The sequence below is a fragment of the Quercus suber genome, unplaced genomic scaffold (genome assembly GCF_002906115.3).
Source record: "Quercus suber isolate HL8 unplaced genomic scaffold, Cork oak 2.0 scaffold_155, whole genome shotgun sequence".
Lineage (NCBI taxonomy): Eukaryota > Viridiplantae > Streptophyta > Magnoliopsida > Fagales > Fagaceae > Quercus > Quercus suber.
The window spans coordinates 1,115,745-1,130,666 of NW_027069616.1; the positions used below are offsets into that span (position 1 = coordinate 1,115,745).

The 14,922-nt window shown below is 33.7% G+C and overlaps 1 protein-coding gene across 1 annotated transcript; it reads left to right on the forward strand.

Annotated features, from left to right (window-relative positions):
* The first annotated feature begins 2,080 nt into the window (after positions 1-2,080).
* Positions 2,081-9,667, forward strand: LOC112034006 (purine permease 3). The gene is made up of 2 exons (XM_024066788.2): positions 2,081-2,965; positions 9,113-9,667. The coding sequence occupies exons 1-2, from the start codon at positions 2,282-2,284 to the stop codon at positions 9,455-9,457; spliced, it is 1,029 nt and encodes a 342-aa protein (XP_023922556.1). The 5' UTR covers positions 2,081-2,281; the 3' UTR covers positions 9,458-9,667.
* Positions 9,668-14,922: the final 5,255 nt, after the last annotated feature.

The window sequence follows — 14,922 nt, forward strand, 5'->3', positions numbered from 1 at the left end:
TATAGATAAATTAAAAAATCGAAACTTTTTTTTTTAAGAATACTAAGTATTTTTAATATATACACAAAAAGAAAAATGAGAAGATCATAAAAAACTAAATGTTCCCAAATAAAGATAAAGACAAGCATTATGATTATTATTTTAACTTTCTGAAAGCTTTTCTAGTTAGCACAAACTCTTGGGTGCATGTGACACCCTTGCATTCTATCACACATATTTGTCAAAGCTAATTTATGAGATTGTTTCAAAAGTTTTCAAAGCTAGCTCTCTCATTTATTGAGAAATGACCGAGAGTAGACTTGTGAGAAGTCTAACTTCTCTTAATGAGAAGTGATCCAAAGCGTGTTGGACATGCTGAACAAAAAGAAAGGAAAGAAGCAAAGGCCATTCGGCCTTGTGGGAAGTTGAAGCAAACATAGAGTCAATTTTGGCCATTTTGTGTGAGTTCTAGAGAGAGCAAGACACAGAGAAAGAGAGATTCAGCTTGAGAGGTGCAATCTGAATGAAGAGATAGAGAGAACTACAGTTGAAGTATGAGAGAGTGAAAAAGAAAAATGAGATATTTTTCTTTGTTCAAGTTGCACGCAAGGAAGATAAATTTGTGGAGTTTTCATGGAGTTTTTGAGTGTTACAATTATGGAGAGTTGGAGTATTCAGAGGAAGATTTTGCTACTGGCTTTGTGGTGAGATTGTATTTACTCCTTGAGATTTATTTGTTGTATATCCAATTTATTGTAGACTTAAGTTTAGCACAAGCTTGATAGTTATAGTCTTTATTTTATAGTGGATATTTTTCGAATCTGTCTCGTGGTTTTTTCCTCTATACCGGAGGGTTTTTTATGTAAGATTTGGTGTTTTCATGTGGTTGTGTTTATGTGGTGCTTGCTGAAATTTTTGTTTCCACAATATTGCTATTGCTTGTTAATTATATATATTTTAATTCACACATAGACATAGAGGGGATTATGATTTTTTCCCAACACAAACAACAGATAATATCCCAAGAATCGACCGCAATATTGCTTTAGTTGGATGACTAGTAATCACCTAACAGACAGAAGCCCGAAGGAATCTTGAATTGTTGTTAGCCACACATAATAGCCGTTTCTTTTTTGTACCGAAGTCGTGGATAACTCTTCAAATCCTAATCATGTTAGATATATCAATAATTCTTCAAATCCTAACAGAAAGAAGCCCCAAGGGAATCTTGAATGGTTGTTAGCCACACATCATAGCCGTTTCTTTTTTGTACCTAAGTCAGTGGATAACTCTTCAAATCCTACTCATGTTAGATATATCAATAATACTATAGACATACCTAAATTTTTTTTGAGAAAGTAGACATCCCTAATTTCACATTGAAATGATTCATTATAAGTAATAGAAAAGACAGGAAGCTTCTACCAAAAAAAAAAAAAAAAAAAGACAGGAAGCTAGTGCAGATATGTAACTAGGCCAGCAAACCTTCATGGCAGGATCAAGCCCTCCTATCAGACCTTTACCAGTTGCAGCAACAAAGACTGATTATATATACGTTATTTTTGTTCCTAGATTTGTTATATCACATGTCAATTTTGCTACATGGACCCGAGCCCAATATAAGGCTTTTCTCTTGTAATGCTCAATGTTTTTAATTTGGTAAAAAAAAAAAAAAAAAAAAGAAAAAGAAAAAGACAAGTCCCATTAAATATAGAGAAGGAAAATGTTGGCTAATCACTGGTCAATCACTTTAACATGTTATGAAATTGGCAATATCTCTAAATTTATTGCTTGATATATAGTCACTCTTTTTAGCTGAACATATATATTGTTACTTTGAACAAAACCAACTTGTTCAAATTGTGGTTGAAGATGGTCACATGCATTTTTTTAATAATCACATGTAAAAATAAAGGAAAAATTAATAAATGCTTTAAAGGAATTAGTTTAATATATATATATTTTTTAACTTTTTATGTAAAAACAAAAATATAGTTAATTTTTAACAGTTTTTTTAATATTTTCAATAAATATAAAATCAAAACTTTATTAAAATATTCCATTAATAGATGAACTTAGCCAATTGTGGGTCTCAAAAATATATACACAAATATCCAAATATATGGTCCCCTTTAAAATTCGTACCTCCTCAATAAATATCTTGGTTATTGACCTGTCTTTTGTCTCCTTTTTCACCCCTACTCTATTATTTATTATTGTACAAGAGATTAGAGACACAAACACGGAGAGCGAGAAAGAGAGTTCTACAATCATGGAACTAGAAGCTTAAGGAAACCCCACCATGAACATAGTTCTTCTCATACTAAACTGCATCCTATTATTTATAGGCAATTGTGGCGGCCCACTAATAATGCGACTTTACTTCATCCATGGCGGAAAAAGAGTTTGGCTCTCAAGTTGGCTTGAAACTGGTGGCTGGCCTATTATTCTCTTCCTTCTCATAATCACATACTTTCACCGCCGAGCCAAAGAAGGCTCAAGCTCCAAGCTATTCTTCATGAAACCACCTTTGTTCATTGCCTCCGCAGTTATAGGAATCATCACAGGCCTTGATGACTATCTCTACGCCTATGGCGTGGCTCGCCTTCCCGTCTCAACAACTGCTTTAATCATTGCCTCACAGCTTGGTTTCACTGCTGCCTTTGCTTTCCTTTTAGTGAAGCAAAAGTTCACTTCCTATTCCATCAACGCAGTAGTTTTGCTCACCATTGGAGCTGGTGTTTTGGCTTTACATACGAGCAATGATCGTCCTAACGGTGAATCAAACAAGGAGTACTTTGCTGGGTTCTTCATGACAGTAGGTGCTGCAGCACTATACGGGTTTGTGTTGCCGTTGGTGGAATTGACCTACAAGAAGGCCAAGCAGGCCATCACTTATTCATTGGTGATGGAGATTCAGATGGTGATGAGTTTATTTGCGACTATTTTTTGCACAATAGGGATGCTGATTAACAAAGACTTCGAGGTATGTGATACAATTATAGTTAAATAATTGAATTTATTATTTTTTTAATAGTTTAAAATTTTAGAATAATCCATAATTTATAATAGTATTATAGGCGATTTTACATCTTTGGCCTCTCTCTTTCTTCGCTGGCCTAATTATTTTCATTGACCAATATTTTTTGAGAATAGGACAAGGGTGTTTTTTTCTTCTTCTTTTATTAAATCTAGGACAAGTTAATTTTCTATATTTTTAACTTTGGATTATGTCAGAAATTTCTTTGGCATAATAATTAAGTATTCATTGCACTTCAGCAAAAAAAATAAATAAATAAAAAATTAAGTATTCATCCCATGTTAATATATATTGATGATGCTACAAAATTGTACCACCTTAAACTGTCCATGTGGCTCGTCTACAGAAAGAGAATAAAAATAAGAAAAATGAGCATAGCCAAGTTGCCTCGTCCCTCCTTTGGGACGGACGAGGAAGGTCTCATCCGTCATTCCTTTGGGGCGGACGAGGGAGGTCTCGTCCGTCACAAATGACGGACGAGGAAAGCATGGCCATGCCATGGCTCGTCCACCCTTAATTAGGGATAGACGAGCCAAGCATCCTTAACCAAAAAGAATCGAAACCTCCATTGCTCGTAAAGGGGCATCGGTTCAGATGAAACGACGCCTAAGGAAGTTATGGAAGTTACCTCCGATTTTGGTGAACTCCTTGACAATAGGAACGGTTATCAAGGCACACACTATATAAACGTGATCCTGCGTAAAGGTAAGGTCTTGGGACATTTTTATTTCACTTAGAGAAGGAAGAAAACACTTAGATATTTTTCCTCTCTATTCCAGCCTTCTAACTTCATCATCGGAGGGTTATAGGCCGGCCTCCACCGGTCTTCACTCTGATTGGTTTTGGTTTTACAGGACCCAGTTCTCAAAATTGTCAAAGTACTGAAGATTTCCAACCCACTGATCTTCCAGAATTATCAGTTGGCGCCGTCTGTGGGAAACGTAGTTGTCGCTCTTGAACTTGTTTAGTTCTGCGAGTTCTTTCTCACAAGAAAGGGTTTGAAATGGTTCGGACTAGATCAAGGGCAACTAGCCCGGGTCCTCAACAGAGTAGGGATGCGTCGAGTAATCCCCATCGCGATCGACAATCTGCACCCAATGTGCAGGCCTCGTCTGTTCAGCATATGCATTCGATGGTGGCTGCGATGGCGGAGTTAACTCGCCAAAATCAGGAGTTACGGAGAGAAGTTAACTTAAGAAGGCAGACACATCAAGAGCAGGATGAAGAAGGGCAAACTTAGGACCAAGAGGGCAGAGAGAACTTTCAGCGTGGGAGCCCATCAAGGGATACCACTTCACGAAGGGCATCTGACTTGAAGAGAGAGATGGATCAGATGAAGAAGGCTATGGACGAAATGAAGGAGAATATGAGGAGGGCAAACCCAGTAGAAGATTTGGTTCATAGAACTGACTCTCCTTTTACGGCCTCCATCAATGGTCATCCCCTACCACCGAAGTTTAAAATGCCTTCTTTGGATTCATACGATGGGAATCGGGATCCTTTTGATCACATTGCCACCTTCAAGAGTGATTGATGTTAATTAACGTGGTCGTTTGCCTTTGGCTCATTTGTATAGACCTCAATGTACAACTTTACGTGTTTGTTTGCCTTTGGCTTATTTGTAATCTTAATAGAGTAAACAAACTTCCCAAAGAAGCCCCATGCCTTACCTTTCCTTCTCACTGACTTCCTCTTCCTTACTTGGCTTTCTAAGATAATTCCCACTCTGGTCAGATTCCCTTCTGGATTTTTTGATATATTCTGAAATTTCAAAGATGAAAGAGATATTAGATCAAGTTAAACTCAACCCTTAACAAACCACAATTTAGACGCAAACACAAACAATTTGCAACTTAAAGCCAAGTCTCAAATGGTATTGACTACAAAAGCAAAGTGTAAAGATAGAGACCGGAGTAGAGAAGGAAGAAACTGAACCACAAATGGTCTAGGGTTTTCAATTTTTCGGTTTCTTGCGTATGGTCTTATAGTCGGATTTTACTATGTATGGTCTTGTAGTAGGGTTTTATAGAGAGTAGTTTTTGTTTAAAATAATAATAAATAGTTTCTCAAAACAAAATAATAATAAATATATAAGATATAAAACCTAAAATAAAAAGAAAAATAAAATAGTAGTGACGTGGAAAATTATGGAGCTTCAGAAGCTTCGGTTTTATATATATATATATATATATAATAATAGAAATTGTCTTATACTTTTTTTTTAGCAAAAATTGTCTTATACAATTGTCGTGGCTTCAAAAAGTTAATTTTTTAAAATGACCATAATATTTCAATTTACTATCCTATGATTAAAAAAAGATTTTACTAATGTATGCTCTTAGCCATTTATTACTAAACTATTTTAAAAAACTTTTATGAAAGAGTTATTATTTTTTTTGTTAATTTTTTCAATTTTTTATGAAAATTTTCTTAAAATAAATTATTGATGAATACCTTTATGGTATACATTGACCAAAGCCTTAAAAAGACTATTATTCTTTTTCTACGGTAACGCAAACTTCTATCACTACTTTTTTACTTTATTCAATATTAAAACATTGCTGGAATTTTGTGCTTATAAATCTTAGAGGTGTTCCATGGGTAAGGGACCTTTCTATCACATCAATACAATGAGTTCCCCAAAAATGGAAATCATCTTCGTGCCCCAAGGGTTGGAAAGTGGACAGGAGAATAATAATGCAAGTGTCACAATAAAACTCATAGTTTTTGTCACAACTTATCTATGCTACGATTTATGAGTAGTGGAGTAAAAATAATTGTTTTACAACTCCACTATTCACAACTTATCATTTGGGCAAGTTATTACAAAATTGTAAGTTTTGTTAGGATACTAGCACTATTCTCAATATGTGCAATTAGTTGATTGTCACCATTAAAAAAAAGGAAAAAAAATAATTTCATATTCAAATTTCTTCGTCAAATTTCTTCATAAAGGGTGACAATATTTAACTTAATCCACTAATATAAATATGACATTTTTTATTTTTGCTATTTAATGTTTAGTCTAAATAAATTTATGTCAAAGTGGGTTGACTCGATGCAAATTGATTAAAAAATGGGTTAATTTTGTATTTCCTACACCCTAAAATAACTCAGATCATTATTGGGTTGACTGGTTTTGATACGAACCTATTTAATTTATTGGAGAAATTACACTTTAGCCCCCTATATTATGACCCATTTTACACATATCCTTATAAATTATGAGAATGCACTTTACCTCCTAAAGTATACTCCCTTCTACACCCTTTATACTATGAGGATGCACACTTATTTCACAAAACTATTACCCATGGAATGGGGTGTAAAATGTTACACAAGTAATAGATTAGGGGGCAACTGTTACCTAAGTAATAGTTTATGAAGTAAAGTGTGCATTCTCATAGTTTAGGGGTATAAGCTTAAAAGTAGTATAGTTTAGGAGAGTAAAATGTAATTTCTCATAATTTATGTAAATAAATGTCATTTTTATTCAATAAAATTTTAATTTTATATATGGAATTAAGTAATTAAAATAATTTATTGGTAATATTGAAAAATTCATCATTGAAAGTATAAAAATTCTAACCTTTTTATTGAAAACAAAGAAAAAAAAAAGCTTATTTCATTTTATTTTTCTTCAAATTGTGAATTTGTAAATTTGGGTGGAATTTTGTTAGGTTAAAACAAAACCTTTTAGATTGAATGATGCTTGTACTTCTATTAATTAATGTTATTACAAAATAGAATTTATTTGTTAATAATTGTAATTTATGTGCTTACAAAATATAAAAATATGTTAATAATTTTAGGTCTTATTATTAAAATGGATTGAAATGAGTTTTGTATGTGTAAACAAAATACAAAAATTTATTAAACAAATTGAAATGAATCATGTTTGTGTCAACCCAATACAACTGTTTATTAAGCAAACTACGTGAAGTATATTGGGTAATCCATTTACTCATTTTGTTTTTTGTGTTTTTTTCTTATGACACCTCTCTCTCTCTCTCTCTCTCTCTCTCTCTCTCTCTCTCTCTCTCTCTCTCTCTCTCTCTCTCTCTCTCTCTCTCTCTCTCTCTCTCTCTCAGAGAGAGAGTGCCACTATAAATCATAATTATAAAGTCCTAATGTAAGATCTAAGCTAAAATTTCATGCACTTAAAATATTTAACAAAAAGGATGCTATAAAGTAATTTAAATATATTTTTTTTTCCTATTATTTGCTACTTAATTTTTTCACCAAAAGCTGTAGACATGGTTTTTTTTTTTTTTGGTAAATTCTGTTTATAATAAGAAGTACTTGAAGGCTACAATTTTTTTGGTGTGACCTTGGTATCTAATTGTTAGTCTCTCTCTCTCAAAAGGCTTGAATCAGAAGTTGTTGGTTGGTAAGTTATTTTACTTTATTTTTGTTAATGCTATTGATACTGATCATTTTAGATGTTGAACTACGATGTTCTGCAATTTTTTTTTTTTTTTTTTTTTTTGGGACTTATAACAAGCACTAAGCACAAACACCAAGTTTGCTTTTAGAAGAAAGGTCATGGTGTTAATCCAGTCTCAAGAATAGAAACCAAGGTTGGACATTTACTAACATAGCAATTAACAATAGGAGAGAGAGAGAGAGAGAGAGAGAGAGAGAGAGAGAGAGAGAACAATTTATATACATCAAATATTTGTTCTTATAAATTGAAAATGTTAACAAAGAAAACAATGCAAATGAAGGAACAATTGCTTTGAACTTCTGACCCAATAATAGGAGTGAAGTCTTCGACCTAAAACAGAAGACCATAAAAAGCCAGAAACTACTAATTACCTAAAAGTAAACCAGAAACTACTAATTACGTAAGTAATTGGTGAGTCTTCATCTTAAAATAAAAGACCATACCAAACCATACCCATTAGTCTAGTCCTACACAAGTTTCATTTGCATTGAACTTATAACAAGCACTAAGCAGCAGATGGGGCATTAATATAGTGAACAACGACCTCTGACACTGTTGTCAAGAATCGTTTCAAGCCATTTTTCTCAGCACCAGCTTCAGCCTCAACAGAAGCTAATGTGTTCTTGTAGTCCAATGTTTCATCATTATATATGTCCCACCATGTCTTCACTAGCAACTTGATAANTGACCCTCTCTCTCTCTCTCTCTCTCTCTCTCTCTCTCTCTCTCTCTCTCTCTCTCTCTCTCTCTCTCTCTCTCTGTGAGAGAGAGAGAGAGGTTTAGGCAATCAATGTGCTTTTTATCATTTTTTTTTTTTTGACAAACGAAGGTGTCCAAACCTCTTCGACTATCCGACTATTTCCTCAGGTGTAAGTAGCCCTCCTGTCCCACACGTACTAGGTTATGACAGAGAGGACTCTCATAAAGGTCTGCCCAATATGCTTTGATTATCACGGGTCAATGGGTGGCCCTACTACTTGTAAAAAAAATCACTATGTCATCAATACTATAAGATTCTAAAAAGGGCTTTACTACGGTGGGCTTTTTATATTGATATTTAATCAGAAAACACCATTATGTCTTCCACTAAAAACTTTTTTTCCACGAGTGTCTATATGCTTTTTCAAAAAAAAAGAAAAATGAAAAAGAAGAGAGGTTTATAAGCCTAAAAATATTCTTAGAAGAATAAATAATTCCTTTAGAATTCTTAGGAATAACTCAAATATAAAGAGATATGTACCTAAAAATTTCCATGGTGATTGATCAATTATGATCAGTGTTCATGAGTGCAAGGCAGTTCAATGTGAAGGTCGTGAAGTTGCATCATGTATGAATAATGGATCTATAGTTGTGTACGGAGGTAGTTAGTGGTGGCTGCTCAACTGGATTAAATTCCTAATTAAGCTAAACGTGAACATAATTACATTCTCAAACATCACATTCTTGAAAATTTGGATGCTGGAAACATAATAGATTCTCCTAATAAAACACTATCTAGAGTTGTGGCTTGTATGTTATGTAAAGAAACAGTGATGGTATATCACAACATGTAGTTTAAATCCAACCCAAGTGAAATTTTAACGAGTTAATTTCATAATATTGTAGCTACGAATATTTCATGCGGTGTGAATTCTATTATTCTGTAGGCAATCCCAAGAGAAGCGAGGGCATTTCAGCTCGGGGAAACAAAGTACTACGTGGTGATAGTGTTTAGTGCAATTCTTTGGCAGTGTTTCTTCATGGGAGCAGCGGGAATCATCTTTTGTGCTTCGTCTTTGCTATCTGGAATTGTTATTGCGGTTCATCTCCCAGTGATAGAGATCCTAGCCGTTATTTTCTACAGAGAAAAATTTCAAGCAGAAAAAGGAGTTGCTCTTGCACTTTCTCTGTGGGGGTTTGTTTCATACTTTTATGGTGAGATAAAAGATAACGAGAAAAAGAAGCAGAATCTGGTAGAGAAACACGTACCTATGAATATTCCCAGTCCATGATAACAAAACTAGTTGTATTTCTTGATTTTTCACATATAGTAGGATATGTTTGAAGTTTGAAGGTATTTAAGCATGGCTTCGCTTTACTTGAATCCGATAATATCACAGGGGAAAAAAGCTCTAAATTTGGCTTGCATGTGGAAAACTTCGAAGCTGATACTCGGGATGTCCTACTTGTTTATCTAATATGCAAATTTATACTCTTTTTTTGATTTAAGAATACATGATGAATGCTTGCATTGTTGCATACTGGTCTTCTTTTAAGTATGGTTGCTTGTTTGTAAATGTGTATTATGTCCATTCACTCAAATTTGATGAAACAAAATTCTTGTTCTTCATTTATTTTAGGGTAAATTTCATTAAGCTACTCTGATATTTAGGCTAATTTCAATCAGGTCCAAAATATTTCAAAACTAACCAAATTAGTCTCTAAAGACAACTTGGTCCCTAAACGGACCGAATACCGTTATTTATATTTGCTCTTTCTCTCTTCTTCTTCTTCTTCTGTCTCATGTCCTTCTCCCTCTCTCACAAGATCTCTCTTCTCTCTCTTTTCTCCCTTTCTCTCTAAACAAGCCCTGGTCACCAATGAAATCGGCATCAGCAACACCACCACACTAGGACAATCCCAATTCCCAATACAAATTTGATGCCATCAATGCTATCAATGGACTCTCATCCCTCTCTCTATCTCACATCGGAACCCACATGGTGGTGCTTCAATCTGGATCTTGCCATCAACAAACTCTCTCCTCATCTTTGTGGCAACGTTATGGATCGTGACATGGGCTTTGGATTTCGAATTTGGACAGTGTTCTTCATAGGATGTTGATGCCGAACTCATGGTGTGTTTTTTTTTTTTTTTTTCTTCTCTAGTTTCTCAGTCACTCAATGGTCTTGAGTGCTATTTGTGTTGATTTTCTATATGTTGTTTGGCTGGGATTTTTGTTGGTTTTTTGGAGTTTCTGTTAGATTTTTTTAGGAGATTTCAACTGAGATTTACAAAGGTATTTATGGGTTTTGAATGAGACTTTTATGTGCTATATTTTAGCCTTTTTAGGGCACCTTAAGTGAGATTTTGGTACTGTTTTTATGGATTTAAAGAGGGTTGGTATTTTTGGGTTGTTGTTGTGTTTTTTTTTTTTTTTTTTTTGGGTACTTTAGGATTAATATGGATTTAAAGAGGGTTGGTATTTTTGGGTTGTTGTTGTGTTTTTTTTTTTTTTTTTTTGGGTACTTTAGGATTATTTAAGGGTTCTTGTAGATTTTTCTAGGTGTATCAATAGCCAGTGTTAGGTTAGAGGGAGAAAGAGGGATGAAGGAGAGAGAAGAGAAGAGAGGGGGGGGGGCAAGAGAGAAGAGAGAATTAGTAACAGTGTTTGGTCCGTCTAGGGATAAGTTCTTTTTAAGGACCAAGTTGGTCTGTTTTGAAATGTTTTGAGCTTGATTAGTATTACCCCAAACCACAAGGTAGCTTAAAGGAATTTATCCTTTTTTTATTTATTACAAAAGTGTGAGCCCATGAACTTTGGTAGGATACCCTTCTATCATGGTTTCTATCGTAAATATCTCCCTTATGAAATTTTGCAATCCTCCAACTCAACCTAGAAGTCTCACAAAGGACAATCAAAGTTGGAATAAGGCAACTTTTTTTTTTCTAAAATAATTATAATATACTGCTAATCTTGCAACTTGAATTATTTCACTCTCCTTAGACCCCCCCTAAGTACTTTGTGCATGGGGGAGTATCAATTAAGCTATAAGACTCTTGATAGTCACTTTAAAACTAGGTCATTCCCCATTTACATAAATTATCAAGCTTAATATTTTTTCCATTTTCCATGAAAAATTCTAAAAATATTTTATAAACTAATACCTTTATAGAGAATCCGTTAATTTTTCCCGCAAAGAAAATAAGAAGAAAAAGAGAGAAAGAAATACTACAAGTTCGCAACATACTTGTTAGACATGGCAAAATTGGCCTGGGCCCATTATATGGGCCAGCATCTATAAAAGAAATTGAGAGAAATATCAGTAATTGTGCAAAGAAGAAAGACGATAAAATTAAATTAGCTAAAAACATGTCTCTTAGGGTCCGTTTGTTTTGGTGGTAAATGATTTCAGGAAATCATTTACCACCTGACCCCAGTGTTTGGAAGGGAAGGAAAATTTCAATTTCCGGAAAATTAGCTTCAGTTTGACCAAATTTACTCCTTTGACCCAGAAATGATTTTACGCTCTTATTTTCCCTTCAAATCATTTCCGGGTCTCGCACAAAACGCACAAAAGAGAGAAACAAAAGAGAGAGCCAGAGAAGTTGAGAGAGAACGCACAAAAGAGAGAGCCAAGAAACTTGAAGAAGTCATCCTCCATGGCGAGACCATCCGAGAAATCAACACCGGAGCTCCACCCCGAGACCACGCTGAGAGAAGAGACCAAACCCGTTCCACATCCCGATCCACGCCGGCGAACCCCAAGCTCCAGTCTGACGATTGCACGCACCAGATCGCACCGGTCTCGTCACCGGTGAACCCCGAGCACCGTGCCGATCGATCTCGCCTTCGATCTCACCTCCGCCGCGCGTTCTCGCCTTCGACCCAGACCTTCGACCTTCGACCTTCGACCCGCTTGACCTTCGACCTTCGACCCGCTCGACCTTCGACCCGCTTGATTCCTGTGTGATTTTTGATTTTTGTTGTTGTTGTGGTGGTGTGATTTTTGTTGTTGTCGTGGCGGAGAAAATTTTGGCTGTGATTATTTCATTTTCTGTAATTTTTTGTCATAAAATTTGGCTGTGGATTGAGATTTGGCTGTAATTTTGAAATTTTCAGCAATAAAATTTGTTTGGATGCTGAGAAAATAGTTAAGAAAATGTGAAAAAATTGTAGAAAAATAGCATTTTCCTAATAGAACCAAACACGTGAAAATATTTTTTACAACAATTTTCATAATACAACCAAACACTTGAAAATATTTTCCTTTTCCGAAAAATAGCATTTCCGGAAAATAGGTATTTTCCGAAAAATATTTTACAGGAACCAAACGGACCCTAAGTATATGGCTTTTTCTTGGCCATTTTTCTTTGATCTCTTTCTATTGATTATGAAAGTTTTGGAATCTAATATGATCTTTCTATTGATTTTAATAGAAAATTTTACAACCTTTTTGGCCTCAAGAGATTTGAATGGCCAACAACAAAGAATTCGTTTGAATCGCAGCAAAAACACTCAAAGCCTCATCAATTTAACCAAACTTTAAAGAAACGCTAATCACTAGTGGATTTGAAAGGAACAAGAGTGGTTCATAAACTCAATCAAAAGGGTATATACAAAAATTTAAGGAAAAACATCCCATATAACTACAAACAGCTTCTTCCCAAATTAAATTTCTGGTCTAATTTTCTTTAAAATAATAAAAATTTATTACATCTATAAGAACTTTAAAAAATATACCCATTTAAAACCGAAGGAATGAAAACCAAGCTATTCTTTCTAATAACAAGAAAAATCAGCTGGAAACCCCTTTCTAAAAACCTAAGATTCAACGTAAATTAAAAAAATAAATAAAATAAAATAAAATCCAAAATCAAAACCAAATGAATATGCAAAATCTGTTAGATAAAAAAATAAAAATAAAAATAGAGTTGGCTGAAAGTTCATATAGGAAAACTGGACCTTACCGATTAAGGGAGAAGATGATGCTGCAGAATTAATATCATCAAAAGGGGGAAGAGATTTCAATTTGATCTCTTGCGAAATTAAACGGTATCTCTCTTTAGAAATTTTGTTTCACCCTTGCACTCTCTTTAATTTTTTTTTTTTTTTTTAACAGGTAGCATTTAATGTTTTTATCTTTTACTTCAAATTTTATCATTAAATGAGTCAAAAAAATTTTAAACATGTGGAAGTCTTTTAATAGAATGGTAAACTGCTAGTTAAAAATGACATAATCCACCATGATGACATTATAATTTCTCCTCCAATTCCCACCAATTTGTAATTTCGTATATTAAATTTATTTATTGCTTTTGTACTATCAATGTAATTGTAGATTAAAAAAGGCCATATATTTAATAATGAGTGTACAATATTATACATATTTGCATAAAAATGTATAATGTTGTAAGCATTTATTTAATCTATAATTTGAATCTTAACTTGAAAGTATATTGTAAATAAAAAAATTTTCTTTTTCTTTATTATTATTATTATTATTATTATTTAACAATTGACAATATTGCATTGAATTTTGAACACTTTAATAGAAGTTGTGATATGAAAAATACATTTGAAAGATGGTCTTTATATTTATTTGGTTTATTTTAGACAAATTTTATATTTATACTAATTTAATATATTAATTTATATTTTAAATAATTATTAAATTAATAATGACATCATCACGGTTCAACCTCAGTCAAACCTCAAAAACTGTAAACCTCTTCCTTTTAAGGTTCGATGAACGGTCCGAGTTTCAAAACCATGCACACCTCTCCAACAATGGTAGTGGCACCTAATAAGTAGACCCACTCCAAGTTCTCTATATAAAGGACTAGACCTCCCTAAGCAAAGGCATGCACAACTATTCATCCACTTCCTATTTTTGAGTCATTGAGAGAAATACTGACTTGATTATTCAAGGTCCTTGGCCGACATTACACCGGTGCACTCTAATAATCTTTTCCTCTCTTTTCAAATTGTTGATTCACCATTGTGTTTGGAGCATACAACTTACTGATATTGTACCTCATCAAGCTAATTTGTTTGAATTACATTTTCCATCTTCTCACTTTTCTTCTCAACTAAACAAGAAAATCTTTCATCCTCCACTTTTCCATCGCTCAACCAAACATAAACTAAGAAAACTAAAATATTTTTCATAATTTTACTTTTCTCTATCTCCAAACTTAATGGACCCTAAAACTTATGTGCCACAACATAAGAAGTGAACTACTAGTACAGTTTTAGTTTTATTATGCACCAATGTAAGATATGAGTTAGTTTATTCTCCAAACGAAAAAAGCTACTAGTTACTTTTTAGAAACATGAGTTAGGTTTTAATTCTATATAATAAAAAATTCATGAGTTAAAAAAAAATAAAAAAAAAAAAAAAAAAAAGAGGAACCATTTGGGTTTTCATTTCACATTTAACTATTTAAGCAGTTCTAAAAAAAAAATTCACATTTAACTATTTAAGCAGTTCTAAAAAAATTTATGAGTTTTAGACTCTCGAGATATTAGTTTGCAAAATAGTTTTGCAAACTTGACAATTAACTAAATTGTTCCAAAAAATGCTAAATAGCAAATTTCCTCAAGAGTAGATTTGGGGGGTTACATCACTAATGGTGTATGTGGCGATGATGTTTAGTTGATTTGCTTGGCACGTGGAGGATCGTGGTTGGCATCATTAGGCAACTTGAATTACTTGCATATTATTAGGGCTCTGAAGACGTGCCAAGAGAGTTC